This window comes from Bombina bombina, chromosome 5 (assembly GCF_027579735.1).
Source record: "Bombina bombina isolate aBomBom1 chromosome 5, aBomBom1.pri, whole genome shotgun sequence".
In the NCBI taxonomy this organism is placed as follows: Eukaryota; Metazoa; Chordata; class Amphibia; order Anura; family Bombinatoridae; genus Bombina; species Bombina bombina.
Window position 1 is genome coordinate 735,299,397 of NC_069503.1, and position 27,799 is coordinate 735,327,195.

The following is a 27,799-nucleotide window of genomic DNA, read 5'->3' on the forward strand; positions in this document are numbered from 1 at the left end:
ATAAATATATTAATTTGAAAATCGAAATTAAAGGGGAAAAAATCAGACGAATGAAGGTTCCTTTAAATGACGTCATCCAAGATTGGGTCCCTTGAATTCCGATTGGCTGATAGAATTCTATCAGCCAATCGGAATTAAAGGTGAAAAAATCCTATTGGCTGATTGAAACAGCCAATAGAATGCAAGCTCAATCCTATTGGCTGATTGGCTGTATTGATGACCTCCTTTTCATATGGGATGGTCCGGTCTCTGGAGTAGAGGATTTTGTAAAATATCTAAATTCCAATACTATTGGACTTAAATTTACTTTTGAGTATCATACTACTGAGATTAACTATTTAGATCTCATATTGATAAGATCTGTAGCAGGTGATATCCAGACAAAGGTGTACAGAAAACCCATAAGTGGAAATTCACTGCTTTATGGCAGGAGCTGTCATCCCGACCATACAGCTGCAGCTGTGGCCAAGGGAGAATTTATCCGATTGAGGAGGAACTGTTCTCAATATATGGACTATTGCCATGAAGCAAGGAAATTGGAAGGTAGACTTAGGGAAAGGGGATACCCAAGGAAAACTATAGTGAAAGCAAGAAAACAAGTAGCAGACAAAGAGACTCCATGTTAACAAAAAAACTACAATCAAAAGCAACTTTTGAGGGAGTTAACTTTATAACCAGCTATAGTACACAATTTCCACAGATTGCTGCCATAATTCGGAAACACTTTCCGATCCTGGCAGCAGATGACAAACTAATTGATCTGGTGAAGGCTGGAGTTAGATGTACTCCTAGAAAATGTTCCACCCTGGGGTCCATACTTTCTCCTACGGCCCTCAAAAATGAGCAGTCAAGAATGAGTACATGGATGAGTACGAGAGGCATGTATGGTTGTGGACATAGAAAATGTCGACCATGTGAATTTTTGGAAAAAAACAAAACTTTCACATCGTACACAACAGGAGAAACTTTTCAAATCCAAACATGTATAAATTGTATGTCCACACAAGTGATATACATGCTGAGATGTGAGATTTGTGGAGTTCAATATATTGGACTCACTTCAAGGGATATAAAATCCTGCATAAGAGAACACATTTCAACTATTACACGGGGGAAGTCTACTACCCCACTGGTACGCCATTTTGTGGAGAAACTTGGTGGGAAAATATGCACATTAAAATGGTGTGCTATAGAACATGTCAAACTGCCTAAGAGAGGTGGCAATATTGACAAACTACTGGCCAAAAGGGAGATTTTCTGGATGTTTAAGCTACGTACCAGACATCCAGAAGGTCTCAATTCAAGATATGATTTAATTAACTATTGGGAATAATATTACCCATCAGGAACATTACTAAATATACAGAGATTGTTACAGAAAATAGTCATATCTACACATCCTGCTTTGAATTATGCATACATATATGTTCCATGTATTGAAATCCTTTATACAATATATGTGACACATGGGCTCTTCACCCTCCAACATCGCTACAGAATTAATTATTTAAAGAATTGTTATCAAATAGTTAGGAAGTAATGTAGCAACCGAGTAACCATGTGCAATGCACATTAAAAATACATCTTGCTCCTAACTATACATATATATATATATATATATGCAATATGTACTTTAACTGTCTATATAATACATACAACACATAGGCTCAACCCTTTAATTTAGCATATTTCCAAAGAATTAAATCCCAAAAGAATTATCATTAATAGGGTAGCTAGTTGTAGATTGATAGAGATACCATGTGAAATGTACATTAAAATTATATATCTAGTATGTACATGCAGGGTGTACTACAAGTGCATACATAAAATACCACAAAAAGATCATAAATGTCAAAAAGTGAGATCTCGTCTAATAAACAGATATTTTGAGGTAGAGAAACACTATAATAGTTGCTATAAATATTGCAGAGCAAAACAGACTATCGGATATGATACACAGTCTAACAGCTCCATATGATAAAAACTGCCTATTCTGTATATTTCCCTTTAAAGGGACAGTCAACACCAGAATTTTTGTTGTTTAAAAAGAAAGATAATCCCTTTATTACCCATTCCCCAGTTTTGCATATCCAACACAGTTATAAAAATACATGTTTTACCTCTGTAATTATCTTGTATCTAAGCCTCTGCTGACTGCCCCCTTATTTCAGTTCTTTTGACAGACATGCAGTTTAGCCAATCAGTGCTCAGTCCTAGGTCACTTTACATGCATGAGCTCAATGTTATCTATATGAAACATGTGAACTAATACCCTCTAGTGGTCAAAATGTATTCAGATTAGAGGCAGTCTTCAAGGTCTGAGAAATTAGCATATGAACCTCCTAGGTTTAGCTTTCAACTAAGAATACCAAGAGAACAAAGCAAAATTGGTGATAAAAGTAAATTGGGAAGTTGCTTAAAATTGCATGCCCTATTTAAATCATGAAAGTTTTTTTCGACTTGACTGTCCCTTTAATTGATTTCCCATTGTACTAGAAGATAGTAACAGTCAGTATATTTTTATACACAGGTGTCAGGCATTCACATAATTAAGCATTAGAGGGAGGTACGGCGCATTCTGTTCAACGAATGAAATTCCATTTTACCCTTTTTAAACTTGCAGAACTATGTACCCATTAGGCTAAGATTATGGCTGCTAGCCGAAACGCGTAAGCCTGTGTGCTGCGCCGACCACTTCCACTATTTCTGGGATTCTATCCATATTTTTAAATATATCGTTAAAGTTTTTGGTTTTTAAGGAGCTTGGAGTTCTTCGTTTTCTTTTTTCGTATAATATCAGGCTGACAAATAAATCAGATAGGCCTCTATCCTACTACTGTGTATGTGAGTCAATCACTGCACTTATACGTCTGTTTTCAGGTGCGCCAAAGTACTGGAGTCAAGCTATCAGACAGTTTAAAAATCCAAGTCAAGCTATCAGACACTATTTTGGAGCTATCAGACAGGTTTAAAACAGTAGTCAAGCTATCAGACACTTATTTGTTAGTACTTTGTTAAGACTATTAAAGGCTGTACCATACATGTATGCTAATAAGAAATGTTTTAATGAATACCACAAGCATTTTTGTTATAAATGTCACTCAAATGTAAAAAAAAAAGTCCTATTTCAGCATTTCTCTAAGCATTAAAAACAAAATTCCCCATTGTGCCACTACATTTTCACCACAGCTAGTTCAAACAATGACCCCACTAAGATATCACAAAGTATGGAAACTTTTTAGTGTGGAATTTTAAAAATATAGGGCCCCAAACGTCCCTAAAATTGCAAAAATCATCACTTTCAAGCAATTTCACTTAGGGATAAAAGCAAAATCTCCCATTGTTCCACTACATTTTCACCACAGCTAGCTCACACAATGACCCCTCTACGGTATCACTACGTTTGGACCATTTTTACTGTGGAATTTTAAAAATATTGGGCCCCAAATGTCCCTTGAATTTCATAAATCGGCCCTTTTCAGCAAATTCACTTAGGAATAAAAAAGAAATCTCCCATTGTTCCACTAAAATTTCCCCACAGCTAGCTCACACAATGACCCCTCTATGGTATCACTAAGTTCGGACTATTTTTACTGTGGAATTTTAAAAATATTGTGCCCCAAATGTCCCACAAATTGCAAAAATAGTCACTTTCCAAAAATTTCACTTTGGGATAAAAAAGAAATCTCCCATTGTTCCACTAAAATTTCACCACAGCTAGCTCACACAATGACCCCTCTACGGTATCACTAAGTTTGGACCATTTTTACTGTGGAATTTTAAAAATATTGGGCCCCAAATGTCCCTTGAATTTCATAAATCGGCCCTTTTCAGCAAATTCACTTAGGAATAAAAAAGAAATCTCCCATTGTTCCACTAAAATTTCACCACAGCTAGCTCACACAATGACCCCTATACGATATCACAAAGTTTGGAGACTTTTTACTGTGGAATTTTAAAAATATTGGGACCCATATGTCCCTCGAATTGCATAAATAGGCCCTTTTCAGCAAATTAACTTAGGAATAAAAAAGAAATCTCACATTGTGCCACTAAAATTTCACCACAGCTAGCTCACACAATGACCCCTTTATGGTATCACTAAGTTTGGACCATTTTTACTGTGCAATTTTAAAAATATTGGGCCCCAAATGTCCCTCAAATTGCAAAAATAGGCACACTGCAAAAATTTCACTTTGGGATAAAAAAGAAATCTCCCATTGTGCCACTAAATTTCCACCACAGCTAGCTCACACAATGACCCCTCTACGATATCACACATTTTGGAGAGTTTTTACTGTGGAATTTTAAAAATATTGGGCCCCAAATGTCCCTTGAATTTCATAAATCGGCCCTTTTTAGCAAATTCACTTAGGAATAAAAAAGAAATCTCCCATTGTTCCACTAAAATTTCACAACAGCTAGCTCACACAATGACCCCTCTACGATATCACAAAGTTTGGAGACTTTTTACTGTGGAATTTTAAAAATATTGGGCCCCAAATGTCCCTCGAATTGCATAAATTGGCCCTTTTCAGCAAATTCACTTAGGAATAAAAAAGAAATCTCCCATTGTTCCACTAAAATTTCACCACAGCTAGCTAACACAATGACCCCTCTACGATATCACAAAGATTGGAGACTTTTTACTGTGGAATTTAAAAAATATTGGGCCCCAAATGTCCCTAGAATTGAATAAATTGGCCCTTTTCAGCAAATTCACTTAGGAATAAAAAAGAAATCTCCCATTGGGCCACTAAAATTGCACCACAGCTAGCTCACATAATGACCCCTTTACGGTATCACTAAGTTTGGACCATTTTTACTGTGCAATTTTAAAAATATTGGGCCCCAAATGTCCCTTGAATTTCATAAATTGGCCCTTTTCAGCAAATTCACTTAGGAATAAAAAAGAAATCTCCCATTGTTCCACTAAAATTTCACCACAGCTAGCTCACACAATGACCCCTCTACGGTATCACTAAGTTTGGACCATTTTTACTGTGGAATTTTAAAAATATTGGGCCCCAAATGTCCCTCGAATTTCATAAATCGGCCCTTTTCAGCAAATTCACTTAGGAATAAAAAAGAAATCTCCCATTGTTCCACTAACATTTCACCACAGCTAGCTCACACAATGACTCCTCTACGGTATCACTAAGTTTGGACCATTTTTACTGTGGAATTTTAAAAATATTGGGACCCAAATGTCCCTTGAATTTCATAAATCAGCCCTTTTCAGCAAATTCACTTAGGAATAAAAAAAGAAATCTCCCATTGTTCCACTAAAATTTCACCACAACTAGCTCACACAATGACCCCTCTACGGTATCACTAAGTTTGGACCATTTTTTCTGTGGAATTTTAAAAATATTGGGCCCCAAATGTCCCTCGAATTTCATAAATCGGCCCTTTTCAGCAAATTCACTTAGGAATAAAAAAGAAATCTCCCATTGTTCCACTAAAATTTCACCACAGCTAGCTCACACAATGACCCCTCTACGATATCACAAAGTTTGGAGACTTTTTTTTTTTTTTTTTAAATAATTTTTATTGAGGTAAAATGGCAAACAAGAACAAAAACTTTGTAGAGAAATATCATGGCAACATGCCCATTTAACATACATTAAGTTTTACAAGGTGAACCGAACAAGCATGTCCTTGCAGCTGTATAACCTGGACTTAACTCAGTCCAAATGTATAACTTCAAGCCATGGGCATTACCTCATTTTTACATAAGTGCATGGACAGAGGACAAATAATACAATTCTAAATATCTAGTTTGGTGTAAGCCCAAATCTACTAACCAAAATAAAACCTTGTGCAGGCTTGTGCTTGTCCTTGGAGTATTCAGCTGATAAATGTTGGTCGTGAGACCTAGTTTTCCTACCCTGTCTCTAAAGAAATAAGCATAGGTCTTCTTGTGTCTATAACCTAAATACTAGCCGAAAAAGTATGGTATTCTAAAGTTGCGCAGCGCAGCACATAATAAGCCAACATAACTGGGAATATTCTATATACTGTAATATTGGGAAACCCCAATTTCGAGAGAGGCAAAGCCACTCATGAACCCCATGTTTTTATATATATAATATTGCGCTAGCAACTTATATGGCCCTACATCAAACAGTAGCTGTCCCTCAGAATTAGTGGCGTACCTATACTCTAGTAAACCTGTTTTCAAAAGGGGCAGGGCTCCTCCCGGACTGTAGATGTTTTATACAAATAACATTGTGTTAGCCGCTTATATGGCCTTGCATCAAATACTAACTTCCATAGCTCCACCTACATTACTAAAACTCTACATAGGGCCTTCACGGATTACCATTAAATATATGACAGACTATATATATTATGTGTACTATCTCGGCCGCAGACAGTACATTGAAATTACTGAAAACCCTGAGAAGATCCACAGGGCATAGAGACCCGACAATGTTTAAGGAAATAAATCTTATAGTGGATTTGTAGCAGGAAAAAATAGACCACATGACTGCCTTTAAGGCTAAACCTCATCAATAGGGATGTAAGCTTAGTGGGTCAAACTTAATTAGACCGCAGCCCGGGGAGGCCCCTGTCACTTGTTAGGTACTTTGCAGGGGTTTATGGAAAGACCAAAATGTTATAGTATCCAAGGAGACAGACTCATGAGATTTAAATATGATTACACGCAGAAAGTTCAAACAAATAGTGTAAGCATCAGTTTCGCATGCCATTCCCACTTAGGTGATAGGACAGGTCAGAATAAATCAGCCCCTTGCTCAGGGTAACCCCCATTTTAGATTAACTAATTAATAGAAGGGCATGCAAGGATTATAATATTCCTACACCCAAGGACACATATTTATGCAGTTATAGGATAAGCAAACCTAGGTAGCTAAGTCAAATAATATAGTGCACCCTTGTCACATGTCATTTTCAGTGTAGATCTTCACATAGGGGTTTAGTGGTTTATATGAATATTAGAACATATCTTACATTCATTGCTATAACTGGGATAAGTGGCCTAAGCATATAAACCCCACACATAGATATATGTAACCCTTGCTGCCTGTGGAGCAAGTTAGCTTAACTATTCACATAGAGGGTCCGTGACTTATATGGATATGTGAACCCCTCTCACATTCATTGCAGTAACTAGAATGAGTGGCACCAACATACAAGTCGCACACATAGACAAATGTAACCATTGGTGCAGGTGGGACAAGTTAATACACTATAAAATGCTTGCTTCCAGAAAGTGTAAAGGCTAGAAACAGTGACACTTATATACATACATAATAACCGGGATCACCATAAACAACAAAAAAACAAAATAAAGCAGAATGTATGGCACAGGCTTGTCATCAAAGTTCCTGCACGGCAGTACCCCACCCGGTATTCTGATCATCCCACTCCAGACCGTTTTAAAGGGGCTGAATAGGCGCTTCTAAGGAGGTGCGTGCTTTCCAGATTTTGCAGCAAAGCACTATCAAAGCCATAACAGTCAGCCTTATTCCCCAACACATCTAGGCAGAACAGAGTCTCACTTAGCCGCTTCAATGCACTTTCACATCCCATCTCACCATCCCTTATCAGTCCCGGGTGCGGTTGCTCAACTTGGATTCCCAGAGCTTGGTCTGTGCGCAATGTAGGGTCCGGCACAGCAGGTGGGGAAATGGGTGAGGGTCGCCCCAACTCTATCTCTGACTTGAAACTATCAGGCGGAGGATCTTCACCGGCATATGTATTAGTGGCAAGCGCCGTCACGTTACTGATGTAACCGTGTCCTCCTGCAGTGATCTCTTCCACACTGGGCTCACAGCCTGTTGCGTTGATCGTCTTAGGGACAAAGCCCTCACTTCTAGGCTGTTATGTTGCGATCCGGAGGTGGTGTCGTCCGCCATATTAAGTTCTGCTTGCTCCTCCTCTATGCCCATGACTTCCATAAGCCGGTCAAATCGAAGGCTTATCTGACGGTCAAAGACCGCAAATAGGGTCTGCACCTGCATAAAGAGGGTCTCTTGCATATTTAAATTTGAAGTAGTAGCGTTGCAGTAGGATAGTAATTACTGCTTTACCCCGGATTACCGGGGGGGGGTAGACAAGCAGGCCGCCGCCTCCCACGTCTACAGTCCAGTCCAAAACCACTGATGTAATCCCAATAAAAAATATATCTCCCAGTTCAGCTTGTACTCTGTTATCAGGGCATATCACATTCTAAAGAAGATGGGACATCAGGTGGCAGATAATCGGCGGATTCTCTCCCCTGCATCAGCAGGCTTCAGATTTGCGACCGCTCATGGCCGCTGCCCAGACACGCCCCCGTTTGGAGACTTTTTACTGTGGAATTTTAAAAATATTGGGACCCATATGTCCCTCAAATTGCATAAATAGGCTCTTTTCAGCAAATTAACTTAGGAATAAAAAGGAAATCTCCCATTGTTCCACTAAAATTTCACAACAGCTAGCTCACACAATGACCCCTCTACGGTATCACTAAGTTTGGACCATTTTTACTGTGGAATTTTAAAAATATTGGGCCCCAAATGTCCCTCGAATTTCATAAATCGGCCCTTTTCAGCAAATTCACTTAGGAATAAAAAAGAAATCTCCCATTGTTCCACTAAAATTTCACCACAGCTAGCTCACACAATGACCCCTCTACGATATCACAAAGTTTGGAGATTTTTTACTATGGAATTTTAAAAATATTGGGACCCATATGTCCCTCGAATTGCATAAATAGGCCCTTTTCAGCAAATTAACTTAGGAATAAAAAAGAAATCTCCCATTGTGCCACTAAAATTTCACCACAGCTAGCTCACATAATGACCCCTTTACGGTATCACTAAGTTTGGACCATTTTACTGTGCAATTTTAAAAATATTGGGCCCCAAATATCCCTTGAATTTCATAAATCGGCCCTTTTCAGCAAATTCACTTAGGAATAAAAAAGAAATCTCCCATTGTTCCACTAAAATTTCACCACAGCTAGCTCACACAATGACCCCTCTACGATATCACAAAGTTTAGACCATTTTTACTGTGGAATTTTAAAAATATTGGGCCCCAAATGTCCCTCGAATTTCATAAATTGGCCCTTTTCAGCAAATTCACTTAGGAATAAAAAAGAAATCTCCCATTGTTCCACTAAAATGTCACCACAGCTAGCTCACACAATGACCCCTCTACGGTATCACTAAGTTTGGATCATTTTTACTGTGGAATTTTAAAAATATTGGGCCCCAAATGTCCCTTGAATTTCATAAATCGGCCCTTTTCAGCAAATTCACTTAGGAATAAAAAAGAAATCTCCCATTGTTCCACTAAAATTTCACCACAGCTAGCTCACATAATGACCCCTCTATGGTATCACTAAGTTTGGACCATTTTTACTGTGGAATTTTAAAAATATTGGGCCCCAAATGTCCCTCGAATTTCATAAATCGGCCCTTTTCAGCAAATTCACTTAGGAATAAAAAAGAAATCTCCCATTGTTCCAATAAAATTTCACCTCAGCTAGCTCACACAATGACCCCTCTACGATATCACAAAGTTTGGAGACTTTTTACTGTGGAATTTTAAAAATATTGGGACCCATATGTCCCTCAAATTGCATAAATAGGCTCTTTTCAGCAAATTAACTTAGGAATAAAAAAGAAATCTCCCATTGTTCCACTAAAATTTCACCACAGCTAGCTCACACAATGACCCCTCTACGGTATCACTAAGTTTGGACCATTTTTACTGTGGAATTTTAAAAATATTGGGACCCATATGTCCCTCAAATTGCATAAATAGGCTCTTTTCAGCAAATTAACTTAGGAATAAAAAAGAAATCTCCCATTGTTCCACTAAAATTTCATGACAGCTAGCTCACACAATGACCCCTCTACGATATCACAAAGTTTGGAGACTTTTTACTGTGGAATTTTAAAAATATTGGGACCCATATGTCCCTCAAATTGCATAAATAGGCTCTTTTCAGCAAATTAACTTAGGAATAAAAAAGAAATCTCCCATTGTTCCACTAAAATTTCACCACAGCTAGCTCACACAATGACCCCTCTATGGTATCACTAAGTTTGGACCATTTTTACTGTGGAATTTTAAAAATATTGGGCCCCAAATGTCCCTCGAATTTCATAAATCGGCCCTTTTCAGCAAATTCACTTAGGAATAAAAAAGAAATCTCCCATTGTTCCACTAAAATTTCACGACAGCTAGCTCACACAATGACCCCTCTACGATATCACAAAGTTTGGAGACTTTATACTGTGGAATTTTAAAAATATTGGGACCCATATGTCCCTCAAATTGCATAAATAGGCTCTTTTCAGCAAATTAACTTAGGAATAAAAAAGAAATCTCCCATTGTTCCACTAAAATTTCACCACAGCTAGCTCACACAATGACCCCTCTACGGTATCACTAAGTTTGGACCATTTTTACTGTGGAATTTTAAAAATATTGGGACCCATATGTCCCTCAAATTGCATAAATATGCTCTTTTCAGCAAATTAACTTAGGAATAAAAAAGAAATCTCCCATTGTTCCACTAAAATTTCACCACAGCTAGCTCACACAATGACCCCTCTAAGGCATCACTAAGGTTTGGACCATTTTTACTGTGGAATTTTAAAAATATTGGGCCCCAAATGTCCCTTGAATTTCATAAATCAGCCCTTTTCAGCAAATTCACTTAGGAATAAAAAAGAAATCTCCCATTGTTCCACTAAAATTTCACCACAGCTAGCTCACACAACGACACCTCTACGATATCACAAAGTTTGGAGACTTTTTACTGTGGAATTTTAAAAATATTGGGCTCCAAATTTCCCTCGAATTGCATAAATTGGCCCTTTTCAGCAAATTCACTTAGGAATAAAAAAGAAATCTCCCATTGTTCCACTAAAATTTCACCACAGCTAGCTCACACAATGACCCCTCTACGATATCACAAAGTTTGGAGACTTTTTACTGTGGAATTTTAAAAATATTGGGACCCATATGTCCCTCGAATTGCATAAATAGGCCCTTTTCAGCAAATTAACTTAGGAATAAAAAAGAAATTTCCCATTGTGGCACTAAAATTTCACCACAGCTAGCTCAAATAATGACCCCTCACGGTATCACTAAGTTTGGACCATTTTTACTGTGCAATAAATTTCCCTCGAATTGCATAAATCGGCCCTTTTCAGCAAATTCACTTAAAAATAAAAAAGAAATCTCCCATTGTTCCACTAAAATTTGTAAGCTAGCTGTGGTGAAATTTTAGTGGAACAATGGGAGATTTCTTTTTTATTCCAAAGTGAATTTGCTGAAAAGGGCCGATTTATGAAATTCAAGGGACATTTGGGGCCCAATATTTTTAAAATTCCACAGTAAAAACTCTCCAAAATGTGTGATATCGTAGAGGGGTCATTGTGTGAGCTAGCTGTGGTGGAAATTTAGTGGCACAATGGGAGATTTCTTTTTTATCCCAAAGTGAAATTTTTGGAAAGTGCCTATTTTTGCAATTTGAGGGACATTTGGGGCCCAATATTTTTAAAATTGCATAGTAAAAATGGACCAAACTTAGTGATACCGTAAAGGGGTCATTGTGTGAGCTAGCTGTGGTGAAATTTTAGTGGCACAATGGGAGATATCTTTTTTATTCCTAAGTTAATTTGCTGAAAAGGGCCTATTTATGCAATTCGAGGGACATATGGGTCCCAATATTTTTAAATTCCACAGTAAAAAGTCTCCAAACTTTGTGATATCGTAGAGGGGTCATTGTGTGAGCTAGCTGTGGTGAAATTTTAGTGGAACAATGGGAGATTTCTTTTTTATTCCTAAGTGAATTTGCTGAAAAGGGCCGATTTATGAAATTCAAGGGACATTTGGGGCCCAATATTTTTAAAATTCCACAGTAAAAATGGTCCAAACTTAGTGATACCGTAGAGGGGTCATTGTGTGAGCTAGCTGTGGTGAAATTTTAGTGGAACAATGGGAGATTTCTTTTTTATCCCAAAGTGAAATATTTGGAAAGTGACTATTTTTGCAATTTGAGGGACATTTGGGGCCCAATATTTTTAAAATTCCACAGTAAAAACTCTCCAAAATTTATGATATCGTAGAGGGGTCATTGTGTGAGCTAGCTGTGGTGAAAATGTAGTGGCACAATGGGAGATTTTGCTTTTATCCCTAAGTAAAATTGCTTGAAAGTGATGATTTTTGCAATTTTAGGGACGTTTGGGGCCCTATATTTTTAAAATTCCACACTAAAAAGTTTCCATACTTTGTGATATCTTAGTGGGGTCATTGTTTGAACTAGCTGTGGTGAAAATGTAGTGGCACAATGGGGAATTTTGTTTTTAACGCTTAGAGAAATGCTGGAATATGACTTTTTTTTTTACATTTGAGTGACATTTATAACAAAAATGCTTGTGGTATTCATTAAAACAATTCTTATTAGCATATATGTATGGTACAGCCTTTAATAGTCTTAAGAAAGTACTAACAAATAAGTGTCTGATAACTTGACTACTGTTTTAAACCTGTCTGATAGCTCCAAAACAGTGTCTGATAGCTTGACTCCAGTGCCAAAGTCTAATACATATACTCATTTTTAATGAGCTAAATTTATATGATTGGCCTTATTACTTTTAGTAGGCACTGCCTTTCCTGGAGGGCTGCTATTGGAGAGGACACAATTATAAACTTTCAAGAACTTTCCATATAAAGGAGCTTCATTTTTTAATATAGTAAGTGCATTTTAATGGCACAGTTAAAAAGCAATACTCTTTCAATATCATTTTTAGTAAACTGTTATGTCCCTGAGCACTAAAAGATGTCTGCATTTGACAAGTGGATTTGAGGTTAGTTGCAAACTCACATGAAGTGGCCTAACTTGGATCACAGCTGATGCATAGTTACACCACTGTGAAAAGTCCAGTGGGTGCAACCACAACTGCATCTGGCTCATATAGTGCATCTTTACATCCACTCACACTATTGAATTGCTGTTCTGTTAATGGGGAACACAAATTGTTAATTGCACTATGAAACAATTTTCCCCTTCTGTGGGAGATCATGGACAGATTTGGAAATCATATGCCAGATAAGCTGTTTTGGATGAGGTAGAAGATGAGAGTTCTGGGTTATATTGGCATAGGGATGGAATTAAAACCAATATAATTGTATTTATATAATGAAAAGGTGTAATGTTCAAGGGCACTGATCACTGGTCTAGCCCCTGAGGTACTACCCATAAAAACAAATATTGTGAAGAGAAGAAGTACCACAGAAGAATATGCTAAACGACTGAGAGTTTGAGCAATAGTTCTGTAAAAAGGGTTAGCAGTTTTCAGCTCTAGGAGGTGGCCACATCTGTCAAAGGGAGCTTAGAAAACCTAATAAGGGATATATTGCAAAGGAAGCTAGTGTTGTGTTGATAGAAGAAAGTGACAATGTGGTTGACTTGGGTAATAAAACCCTGCTCCTCAGAGTCCATTTTATCATATTGGTTGTCAATAAATAAAAAATACCTACTGTTCGGTAGCAAAGTGAACCTTTCTTTCCATTTAACATCTTATATTTGCTCGCAGGGCTTTGCCTTTCTGTGAAGTTGGACAGAGTCCTAATGTTTCTCAATTGTGGGAGAACTATTGATCATCTCTTACAACAGCAGAGAAAAAAAAAATATTTGAGTTCATTCCCTATCTGTAAGCAATCAATATCTATTTTGGAGACAAATCATGTCCATAGTCACTTGAGTCTTCTCAGTTCTCTAAAAAAATATGGATCACATTAAGTGCAATGTCATGTAAATGAAAAAAAACTAACAAACATAATAAGCAATATGTAAAAGATATTCAAATGAATTTAAACGAGGAACATTTTCTCAGGGACAAATGCATGGCTGTTTGTTCCGGAGAGCTATTAAAAAAACAGCTTATTACAGTGGATGTTTCCCCCTAAAGTACTACATTTTTTTCTGTTTTTGTGTTTAGTCCGGTATAACACTTTTTATCCTCATTGCTGCTAGGAAACCTTGAAAGAAATAAACAAAAAAAAAATCCTTGTTAGGTGCCCAAGAAGCAAACTAGCAAGAAACAACCTTACAAAGTGATCTTTATATTTCCCTTGGTTTAGTACGTTACATTCTGTCCAGATCTCACAGGCTTTAGTCCTACTTTGACATTCAGGTTGGCAATTTGTCTGCCTTTTTCCTTACAATTGGTGTATTTGAATAACACAAGCAGTTACCCTGAGCAGCACAAGAAACCCGAATGCCACTAGAGCACATTAGTCACAACTAGAGGACTGCCTCCTCTAATTGTTGTAAATTTGCTTGATAAATGAGAGAAAGCTTGTCAATTGGGGGAGGACATGGGGTGGAGAAGAGATGCCCTGAGAAACTCGATTTTCAACTCTCCTTGTTAAAGCAGGAGTTAAATCCTATTTTCTGCTTTCCTCTACCAGCTCCATATCTGCTAGGAAACCGTGAATGGCATGTGCACTTCTCAGAGGTCAATCATTAACCTGCCCTGACAACATTTTGTAGAACGATTAAGGGAAATTTAGAAAGAGGTTGGCGGGGAGCAGAGAGGAGGGGGGTTGACTGTGGCAGAAGATTTATATAGGCCATAGCATCTTGTGAATATAGATTTTTAAAATTATTTTTGCACCCATTAATTTCTAAATCTATTTTTGTCTCATCTGAAATAATGGCATGCTTGCTTTTCCCCCCCAGCCATCTGACCTCAAGTTTATACAGCCATCGCAGCCATAGAAAATGTCATAAATTATGAATGCTGCTCATGTGTATGGAGGTACTGTCAAGCCAGCCTGTAATGCTACCTTGTACTTGAGACATGCCCTCATGAATAAATGATAGAATTGACTCTGGGAAATGGATGCCTGTGGGGAAAAGAATATATGTTCATCATAAAAGAAGCAAAACCATTAAATTATAGACCAGGAGAACAAACTCTATCTTAGTAAGTTTGCTGTCTATGTGTTTTTTTTCCTGTGTTTAAAACATAAATATGTTTGAAATAATAAACTTTTTTTTTTCTTTTCAGTGTGCTCCAAACCCTTCACAGCAAACAAAGGATGAAGTGCACAGGATATGTCACATGAAGTGAAGTGCATCCAACTGTACATTAAAAGCTATAATTTATTATAGGGACTCCGGTGACATTTATAAACCACCAAGCGAGACTCAGGTGATTTATATTTGTCACTAAAAGCCAGGAGATAGATTGCTTGCCTATGATGTAGGGATTTCTACCCTTTATACAGAACAACACACAGCATGCAGTGACACGGAGTCTTTTATTTTCGAAATGCTTTACTGGAATATTACTACTAATTTACATATACAGTGGTACTTCTGACATTTTAAATAAGCATACATGCATTTCTTTTAAAAGATACATACACACACACACTTCACTACACACATATACACACATATATACACGCATACATGTACACACACACTTCACTACACACATATACACACATATATACACGCTTACATATACACACACACTTCACTACACACATATACACACATATATACACGCATACATGTACACACACACTTCACTACACACATATACACACATATATACACGCATACATGTACACACACACTTCACTACACACATATACACACATATATACACGCTTACATATACACACACACTTCACTACACACATATACACACATATATACACGCATACATATACACACACACTTCACTACACACATATACACACATATATACACGCATACATATACACACACACTTCACTACACACATATACACACATATACAAACATATATACACGCTTACATATACACACACACTTCACTACACACATATACACACATATATACACGCATACATATACACACACACTTCACTACACACATATACAAACATATATACACGCTTACATATACACACACACTTCACTACACACATATATAAACATATATACACACATACATATGCACACACACTTCAGTACACACACATATACACACACATACTTACACACACACACATACTTGTCACGACACACACACACACATATGCACGCTTACATACACACACATAAAATTCACTACACACACACACACATACATATGCACACACACACATACATATACACACACACACATACATACACACACACATACATATACACACACACACATACATACACACACACATGCTTGTCACTACACACACACACACACTTTTATTCCCATTTTCTGTAATTATGTAACATATGTAGATTAAAATTCCTCTTGAATATATTTACATTTGAACTAAAGCTCATTTTTATGTTTTTGACAATACATTTTCTTTTCGTTTATTTAAACCTAGAATTACCATCTCCCTCCATATGTTGTTCATTGCCACATTGCTTGACACACAGTTGCTTTGAAGTTTAACATTGTGTAATTGATAAACCATTGGCAATTGGCTGAGTTTTTTGTACACTGTCTTCTTTACTACTAACAGTATGGATAGAATTCTCAATTCTTTCATGTTGTAAGAAAGCTTCGTTTTTAAAGATAATTCCTATTTTCTTTGTCACGATTCTCAATATTAAATCATAACAAATAGTATTTTATTATAACTATACCAAGATTCTAACACAAGAACATATCTCTTGACTGTGTCATTGAGTGGATAGTCAGTGAAAAAAAATAGAGTACCTGCTTTTAATTATTACTAATTATTTTTTCATCTATTTTATAATAAATGTTAGGTACTCATATAATACAGTTATGTGCAACTTAATCTCTAGATATAACGTGCATCAACCCTTGAGTCAAAATCTATATTATTATAAGGTGTGAATGTGTATACCTGCCTATACTGCTGCAGAAATTATTTTCACTTTTGAAAATAAAATATATTATTTGTATATGCATACTGGCAAAGCACAATCAAGATGACAGATCCCTAAGCAAATGATATTACAAACAAACAAGAATTATTTTTACTCAATAATATGTTATATATTGAAAGGACGACAATGTCTGGGAGTGTAGATTTATTTTGTTCCATGAAATAGACTATCCCATTTACTTACAGTGTCTAATTTAATATACATTATTCCTATAACTTTTTTTCTATTCGTTTGTAGAAATGGAAATTGCTATTTATTCTAAATGAAATGAATACCCCTGCAATAGAAATACACCTGTGCTTGCAAAGAATAGAGTATAGCATGCAATTAGTATATGTAACAACTGATTGATCCCCTTTCCTACACGTATTTAAGAATCTTTATTTAGAACTATCAGTATACTAAGTAGAATGAGATGATACACGGTTCTAAAATGTAATGGGTTTAAAACAGCACTAGAAAATGTGTATGTTAATATATGCACACATCATTTATAAACACATCATCCATATATGTAACCATTCTTATATTTAACCTATATACATTTAAACAAACATAATATGAAAGGTATAGAATGAATATATAGTAGCAATTGATTTGCACAAAAATGTTTTATTCAAATATAGAACATTTTAATAAAAACAAGTAAAAATCTAAAGCTAAGTCACAACATCACAGTATACAATGCTTCCTGAAGACAAACTAGGATACTGAGCATCACTATGCATAATCCTTAAATTCCTCCCCTTTAATTTTGCTCCCTATTACATATTAATATGCAATGAAAAACAAGTTTTTAAATAACTGCAAAGGTTGCAAATGTACAAAATAAAGACAATCTCAGCCTTCTGGAATTCGTCACCTCTGCACAGAATGCAGATGAAAATGATATTCTATACTTTACATTTAGATGGCAGAATTGTTTTTTTTCTATCTATATTTATTAATGTATTTCAACATTATTTTAATCTTATACTGCATATGAAACAATCTTACAGCTATTTAGTGCCTGGCTTAAAAGCAAATAATAATGCAGCTTGTGAAAACCAGGACACAGTATTTGAATTCATATAATTCCCCATACTTGCTTTACCCCCATACTCATCATTGTGATTGCGATGCTGCTTGTAATGATGCTGTGAGGTCTCTGCTTTCATTTCAGTCTGAGGACCCTCCACAGGGTGAAATGAGTAAAATCAAGTACAGCTTATTGGCTGGGTCCATGTTCCGGGAGATAGGAGGGGAGAAGGTGCTGACCTTTCTTTCAGTACATTAGATTTCCAACTTGTAAGCAACATGGTTTTCCTAGTTGAGTAACCCACAAAGCTTAACTGGTACTATTTTACGTGGATATACAATAGTTATTTTATGGGCAGATAGTCTATTGTCAGGGTTTCGAAGTTGCCGTCTTGACAGGTCCTTGTCGCTATGCCTTCTTATTAGTCTAGTGCAGATTACATTGGTTGCTGCTCCTGGTGTCTTCTTGTTAATGATAGAGTGTTAGACAGCCTGAATATAAACCAGGGCTTGCTGCATGATATGACCGCTGTTTTTTGTTTCCTAAATAAGTATCATAGTATTGAAAATACATAATTGTGTATGTGGTGGTCTGTAGTAATGAGAATGGGCAATAAAGATATATAAATACTAGAATAAATAGATAAATAGATAGATAGATAGATAGATAGATAGATAGATAGATAGATAGATGATAGATAGATAGATAGATATAGATAGATGATATATATACAGACACGACAGACAGATCGATAGATAGATAGATAGATAGATAGATAGATGATGGAAAGATGATAGAAAATAGATAGATGATAGATAAATAGATGATAATAGATAGATAGATGATAGATAAAGACAGACAGAGAGATGATAGATAGATAGATAGATAGATAGATAGATGATAGATAGATAGATAGATAGATAGATGATAGATAGATGATGATAGATAGATAGATAGATAGATAGATAGATGATAGATAGATAGATAGATAGATTATATAAGATAGATAGATAGATAGATAGATAGATAGATCGATAGATGATAGATAGATAGATGATAGATGATAGATACATTTTATAGAGAAAGACAGACAGAGATAGATAGATAGATAGATAGATAGATAGATGATAGATGATAGATGATAGATGATAGATAGATAGATGATAGATTAGATAGATAATAGATAGATAGATAGATAGATAGATAGATGATAGATTAGAGATAGATAGATAGATAGATAAAGACAGATAGATAGATAGATAGATAGATAGATAGATAGATAGATAGATAGATAGATAGATAGATAGATGATAGATAGATAGATAGATGATAGATTAGATAGATAAAGACAGATGGACGGACAGAGAGATAGATAGATTGATTGATTGATTGATAAATATATTAGATAAAGACAGATGGACAGATAGATAGATAATAGATAGATGATAGACAGATAGATAGATAGATAGATAGATAGATAGATAGACTAGATAGATAGATAGATAGATAGATAGATAGATAGATAGAATAGATAGACAGACAGACAGACAGACAGACAGACAGATAGATAGATAGATAGATAGATAGATAGATAGATAGATGATAGATAGATAGATAGAAAGATAGATACATAGATAAATAGATAGATAGATAGATAGATAGATTAGATATATAAGACAGACGACAGACAGAGAGAGTGAGATAGATAGATAGATAGATAGATAGATAAATAGATAGATAGATAGATAGATATAGATATATGATAGATAGATTATAGTAAGGTGATTGATAGATAGATAGATAGATAGATAGATAGATAGATAGATAGATAGAGATATGGGTAAGATTAGATAGATTTACAGACAGCAGAGAGATTAAATAGACAGGAATTATAAAGCATTTATTTATCTTTAAGAGGTACACATCTAACGTTTTCTAATGTGTAATAGAGCACCTGGGTAATTTTGTTAGTTAATTTTAATTACCTGAAAACAGAGAAATTAACAAGTTAACAAGAAGCAAACATTTTAATTACTATATTGCCATTTTTAATAACTAATGTAAAATAATTTTGCACAAATCTTTTTCCAATACAATTAAACAACATGATGCAGTATATTTTGTGTTATGTACCTGCTGGGATACATTTATTTCCATGATAGTATAAGATAATAGACCTGTGATACATTTATTGCACTATAGTATAACATAATAGACCTGTGATACATTTATTGCACGATAGAATAAGATAATAGACCTGTGATACATTTATTGCTCGATAATATAAGTTAATAGACCTGTGATACATTTATGGCACGATAATATAAGATAATAGACCTGTGATACATTTATTGCACGATAGTTTAAGATAATAGACCTGTGATACATTTCTTGCACGATAGTATAAGATAATAGACCTGTGATACATTTATTGCTTGATAATATAAGTTAATAGACCTGTTATACATGTAATGCACAATAGTATAAGATAATAGACCTGTGATACATTTATTGCACGATAGTATAATATATTAGACCTGTGATACATTTATTGCACGATAGTATAAGATAATAGACCTGTTATACATGTAATGCACAATAGTATAAGATAATAGACCTGTGATACATTTCTTGCACGATAGTATAAGATAATAGACCTGTTATACATGTAATGCACAATAGTATAAGATAATAGACCTGTGATACATTTATTGCACGATAGTATAAGATAATAGACCTGTGATACATTTATTGCACGATAGTATAAGATAATAGACCTGTGATACATTTCTTGCACGATAGTATAAGATAATAGACCTGTGATACATTTATTGCACGATAGTATAAGATAATAGACCTGTGATACATTTATTGCACGATAGTATAAGATAATAGACCTGTGATACATTTATTGCACGATAGTATAAGATAATAGACCTGTGATACATTTATTGCACGATAGTATAAGATAATAGACCTGTGATACATTTATTGCACGATAGTATAAGATAATAGACCTGTTATACATGTAATGCACAATAGTATAAGATAATAGACCTGTGATACATTTCTTGCACGATAGTATAAGATAATAGACCTGTGATACATGTAATGTACAATAGTATAAGATAATACACCTGTGATAAATTTATTGCACGATAGTATAAGATAATAGACCTGTTATACCTTTATTGCACGATAGTATAAGATTATAGACCTCAGACCTGTGATACATTTATTGCACGATAGAATAAGATAATAGACCTGTGATACATTTATTGCTCGATAATATAAGATAATAGACCTGTGATACATTTATTGCACGATAGTATAAGATAATAGACCTGTGATACATTTCTTGCACGATAGTATAAGATAATAGACCTGTTATACATGTAATGCACAATAGTATAAGATAATAGACCTGTTATACATGTAATGCACAATAGTATAAGATAATAGACCTGTTATACATGTAATGCACAATAGTATAAGATAATAGACCTGTGATACATTTATTGCACGATAGTATAAGATAATAGACCTGTGATACATTTATTGCACGATAGTATAAGATAATAGACCTGTGATACATTTATTGCACGATAGTATAAGATAATAGACCTGTGATACATTTATTGCACGATAGTATAAGATAATAGACCTGTGATGCATTTCTTGCACGATAGTATAAGATAATAGACCTGTGATACATTTATTGCACGATAGTATAAGATAATAGACCTGTGATACATTTATTGCACGATAGTATAAGATAATAGACCTGTGATACATTTCTTGCACGATAGTATAAGATAATAGACCTGTTATACATGTAATGCACGATAATATAAGATAATAGACCTGTGATACATTTATTGCACGATAGTATAAGATAATAGACCTGATACGTGTGGCTCTTTATCATTAGCTACAAAACCATCACTGCATGTTTGAAACAATTTTCCCAATGCTGATCTCATATATGAGAATAGTAAAATGATCCACATTACTGACCGTTTTAGGCGAATATCAAAGCTATGCACTATAAATGTTTAGTAAAAAGAGCATGCAGAGCTGTCAGAAAACATAAGCACTGATCCCCCCTGTTTATATAATTTATTTTACTCAGGTGATTAACACCCCTAAAATTGCCCAACTTTCTTTTTATTTATTTTGTTTTTGTTAAGTGTTATGCAGCCAAGTAATCTGAGTAAGAGTAACGATGATTACACCTGCTAGGTACTTTATTTATATTATAGATATTGGATTATTAATATTTCTATTAAATTATCCTGATTAATCCATATGTTGGGAAGTCTTAGTGTTTCTTTAAGTTTACTATCGCACTGTCCAATTTAAATAACATATATTTGTAAAAACTATTTGCTTTAATTGATTTTTTTTGTGACCAAGACATTAAATAGTGACTGGTATATTGATCACACCTCTTTCTTCAGTACCTTATTACCTTTTTTTTTTGTCTTATTTCGTAAATATTAGTATTTGTTTTGTGTGTTTACCTAAGAGTTTCTGAGCTGTCCAATTGAGCAGCTGGCAGGTGCAGGTACAAGCATGAATGTCTGCTATATGCTGGTTTGCACTATTTTATTTGTATTAACAGAATATACAGGGTGTAGATACACATAAGCTATGGGTTATAAGTTATATACACATCAGAACGTGTTCACTGAATTTAGGAAAGTTATCTGAAGATAAAAGTTCCTGAGAATCTCAAGCAGTTCCTGCACATGCTCCCTCCAGTTCTCCCCTCCCTGCCTTATCTCCTCCCTCCCCTATCCCCCTCCCTTGCTGGCATAAATAAGAGCACTGAGCTGGCTGGGAGCTGCAGAGCAGAAGCATTAGAGAAGGTGACGGGATACACAGATATAGAGGCAACAACTGTCTGCACATCTTCCTGCCTGTCAGTGCCAGATTAGCACGGTATAATAACTTTTATGCTAAACAGCTACACCGGTGAAGGAATTGCATTTGAAAGACCAATTCTTTTGTATCCAATTGTATAAAAGAAGATCTTTTTTTTTTCTTTAGTCCTGATTGGATTTCTATTTGCATGCTCTATATCTGCGGCTGGAAGGCTGCGGGGTAGATATCTGGTGCAGAACCTATACACACGAACCTGCCATTTGTTTTGTGCAATGAAAGCAGTGAGCCCAGTCCGTCCACAGAGTCGGAAAAGCTCGGTACCGGCCGGTGTATGCGGGGAGCTGGCACTGCATTGCCTGTCTGAGCACAGCCTTGGTGTAGCTCGCTACAAGATGGAAGAAGAGGACTCCCTGTGCCTACAATACGATATGAATGATTGCTACAGCCGGCTGAAGAGGCTGGTACCCACCATCCCTCCCAACAAGAAAGTCAGCAAAGTGGAGATCCTACAGCATGTTATTGACTATATACTGGACCTCCAGCTGGCCTTGGACACCCACCCTGTGCTGCTCAGACAACAGCCACCTGCCAGGACTCCATTGACAGATCTCAATGCTGATCCGGTAAGTACCGCATGCTCATACCCAGGTATCACCGCAGCTTCTATGGGGAATGTTACCACTGGCTGCTATAGCTCATAGTAGGAGATAATGGGAATAAATACAGTAGATTTGGTGGTATTTTATTGGTGAACAGCTTATTGACTGTATAAATTATTATTATTTTTTTAATAGACACAATCCAGAGAGACTTCTTGTTAATTTATTATCAGTTGGTGGTCATTTAATGTAACCAACATGTTTTTAAGTAGTGTACATGCTATATATAATGCTAACATATTAAATTAAACATGCATGTAACGCTACAATACTACAGGGTATATTGACAGCTGTGACTTATGGTGTGCAGGAAAAAGAGGACTTATCCACTTAACTGGAAGTAGCAGAATACCAGCTGGATACCAGAATAGAGATAAAGAAAGCAGATTTTTATTTTATTTTAACCACAGATGGCCGGTTTTGTTCTTTATTCTGGGCACTCTTGTAATTTCCTCTTGCAACAGAAAGCAGTGGTTGTCTTCATAATGAGAGTGGAAACCAGCTGTCTGTTGTTTACACATCCCCTGTTCTTTGCTTTGCAATGTGTTGCAACCAGGCTCTGTATGTATTCACTTACAATTTTTTTTTCCAGATGCCCTTTTACTAAACAAGTGAAAGATAAGGGTCCTATGCACCCTTTTCTCATTCCAGCTAAATAACTGTGTGTTGTCATTTGGCACAGGCCAATTGCCCAGAACTTGAGCATGTCAGGGTTTTAATTAGGAGCAGGCAGGCTGATGGTGATCTGTCTTTGTGTCTTTATTCTGATCACTGGAGTGTGACTTGTCTCTGCCCCTGCAGCAGTGCTCCGTGTGTGAGCAAAGCACCAAAGGCTTCACTATTGCTGCAAAAAGGCTGATTCACCTTTCTTGAACTTTTTATTATTTTGTATTTTGCAGGCAGCCTCAGTTGTGAACAAACAAGGAGACAGCATATTATGTCGTTAAACTGTGTGTAAGGTGAGTCTTATTTAAACATGACAATTGGCCAAATTTGTGCTTTCCTTTGAATATTATTATTATTATTATTATTATTATTATTATTATTATTATTATTATTTATACAATGCCTGCAAGACTAATTACTTATATACATCCAACGCAGCATTATTAACCAAATCTGTGTTTTCTGCAAAAAACTATTACATATAAGAGTTGGATTTTTTAATTAGATTTTTTAAATGCATTACATATTTTAAACATACATTTTTATTTTATTCATTCTTCAGTAGTACTTTGAATAAAATTATTATTATTACTATTAGTAGTAGTAGTAGTATATATATACAGTATATATTTACATAAATTCATAGATACTATCTCGCACCATTCACAAAAGGAAAAAAAAAATCACAGACCAACACCCTGCTTTCTAGAGATCAGGGTGATTTATATCTGTAATGATTGTCTCCATTGTCCAGAATTCTTTCCCAGTGGTTAATTGATAATGCATTAATATATAACTGTATAGAGTAAATTCTGGCACACATTGTATCTCCAGCACTAATCCATTCTATGGCAGGATACATTCTATGAGAGGCAGTTTTGCATATGGTTTATGTTGGGGGGGGGGGGGTTGAGGATTACCCCACCACTGTGTGAGCAGTCCTGTGCAGCTGCGTTCCTATGCTTGGGCTGGCTTGGGAGTTGTGCTTGTAGTTTGACCCGGTTTGTTTTGGGTTGTTGATCAAGCATGTCTTGTGTTTTGTTGGTGGCGCCAGTCAGTCTGGAGCAGAATGGTTCACACACCCCCTCTATTCATTCCTCTTCCACAGGTGTGCAGCAGGCAAATCCCGAGCCAGAAGAGCAGAGAGAAAGAGAGAGAAAAAATAGAGAATAAGGGAGGGGAATGAAAAAACAGTCACCAAGACAAGAGGGGAAAAATCCAAGCCTCACATCGCATCCACAAGACCATATTCCTTTAATGTTTGTGCACGCTCATGCCACTTAACACTGTCTTTTTTTTCTCATTCATTTTGCACCACAGAGGTGAATTTTATATTAATTGTGGACATTTGAACTGATGAAGAGGGAGGATTTGGATAGTAAAAATATATTAAAAAAAAAAAATATGCTGTAAAATGAAGAACTGAATTTTGAAGCTTTACTAATATACCAGAGCATTGTAGATATTTTTTTTACATCTATTGTTTAAAATAGATGATTTTATCAGTTCAGGGAATTTTCTGCTCCCTGCAGGAATGTTACATATTGTATAGAAAAAAGAGTGACATTTCATACTGTATATAGAGATGTTCTATAAGTGTAAGTCATAAAAGTATACGCTTTAATAGACTACTGTAATTATGAAGTATTTTTAATTAAATATTTTGTGTAAATATGAATGTGTGTGTTTTTTAATCCTCTGGGGTTTAATTCTGATAAGGATACAATTTGCAATTTATTCAGGAGCTCTGTGAACATTAATTTTGATTTTCCACTAACCTGTTTCCAAAATGAATGTCTCTGCATGATTGCATGGTATGTTTTAATTTGACAAGTTCTTGTCTCTTGCAGCCTAATATACAAAATCTCATTACTTCCCCAAAGTGCAGCTTCATGTACAGAAATGGGAAGATAATAGAAACACCTTGTAGAGAGCTCATAGTTCATAAGAGCAAAAGTGTATTTTTAATCAAATTTAATGAATGTGGGGGAAGTGTGGTTTATCTAACCAATATCCATCCATGTGGCTCTAGGATAAAATAGAATTAATATGTGAATAAAAATGGTGTTCTGGCTATAGAAAAATGCTCAATTCAATTGGTTTAAATTTTAAATATCCTATTTTTTAAATTAAAAATACAGATACATTATCACACACACACATATATATATATATAATATAAATATATATATATAAAATATATATATATAATATATATATATATATATATATATATATATATATGTAATGTTTGGACCCTCCTCATTCATTTAATTTGTTTTAAAGCTGTTTTTATCATTTATATGGAAATAGTAACAAAATCACTGCATTTTTTTTCTGTCAGTTGGTTCTATATAGAAAAAACAAAACAAAACAGATCATCTTGAGAAACCAAAGGAGTAAAATGCTGCATTAAAAAATGATAAATGTTTGAAATTATTATTACTACTGTTTTCCATCTATGGATGGGGAAACATTATGTGCCATGGAAATCTAGAAACAAAAATTACAAATGTTTAATTGGGGTTAATTTTTTTTTCTGCAATCATGTAAGGTAAAATTTACTGCTGTAATCTCATATGTATTTTTACACATGAGTATTAAATACATTTGTACTTGTCTCAGATTTGTCTTTATGTCTTATTTGTAGACCTAACTATAAGTATTAATCTTGGTATAATGACACACTTTGCCAATTTGTTTTACAACTAACTTTTCAGAGAGCTGTCTTAACAAAACTGAAATAAAAGGCAACAAGGGGAAACTGTATTTAAAGGGCTTCACATTATATATATATGCCTCCTACTTATATATATAGGTAGGAGGCAAAACAGAATAGGAAAACAGACAAGAAACAGTTTAGACTTGGGTTTTAGAATGTATCTTTTATTATAGTAAATCTAAATATAATCCAGATGTATAAGGCAGTGATCACATTGTACTGTTATAATACCTAAGGTTTTTAAAGGGACATATCACATCATTTTTCTTTCTATATCTTTTTTTGAAAGAGCATGAGTTTAGCATTTATTTATTTATTTTCGTACAGAAGGGATTAGTTAAAGCTTTTATTAAAAAACAAACAAAACAAAACAAAAAAACAAAAAGCAACAAACACTTCTGTAATACATTTGAAATATTCTCATTTAGAAATAACAAATAAAATGTTTGAGTATCATTTCAATTTCCCTTTAAGGTGAAAGAGAGCATCAGTAATATTCTATAACAAGGTAAAAATTCCATAATAACAAATATGATAAATGCTGTATCTTGGATTTGATGGTCTTTTGCTGCATTGTGGCCACAATTTGTATCATAAATGCTTTATATAATCCTAGTTTGAAGTGTTTATTTTATATTTGTAATATTATAAATATAATTGTAAAAAAAGTATATGAACATTTTCCTTCCTTAATACTAAATTTTAAAGCCAAGCCCTAGTTAAAAACATCAAGGTTAAAGGGACATGACACCCAACATTTTTCTTTCACTTTTTAGATAGAGGAAGCCATTTTAACCCTTTAAGGACACAGCTTTCAGTTTGCTCAATTTTTTTATGACAGAAAAATTCAATCATATGTCCTTAAGAGGTTAAACACCTTTCTAATTTACTTCTATTGTCAAATTGTAGTCTTTCTCTATCTTTTGTTGAAAAGCTATAACATA

The 27,799-nt window shown here is 35.1% G+C and overlaps 1 protein-coding gene across 1 annotated transcript; it reads left to right on the forward strand.

The window, feature by feature from the left end:
- The first annotated feature begins 22,783 nt into the window (after nt 1-22,783).
- ID4 (inhibitor of DNA binding 4) lies at nt 22,784-25,811 on the forward strand. The gene is made up of 3 exons (XM_053714789.1): nt 22,784-23,431; nt 24,367-24,426; nt 25,242-25,811. The coding sequence occupies exons 1-2, from the start codon at nt 23,081-23,083 to the stop codon at nt 24,412-24,414; spliced, it is 399 nt and encodes a 132-aa protein (XP_053570764.1). The 5' UTR covers nt 22,784-23,080; the 3' UTR covers nt 24,415-24,426; nt 25,242-25,811.
- Nucleotides 25,812-27,799: the final 1,988 nt, after the last annotated feature.

What these genes read in the sequence shown, in the direction of transcription:
- ID4 (XM_053714789.1), top strand. Translation starts at nt 23,081, where the DNA reads ATGAAAGCAGTGAGCCCAGTCCGTCCACAGAGTCGGAAAAGCTCGGTA. An exon ending in CAGATCTCAATGCTGATCCG is followed by an intron (nt 23,432 to 24,366) that starts GTAAGTACCGCA and finishes TGTATTTTGCAG; the next exon opens with GCAGCCTCAGTTGTGAACAA.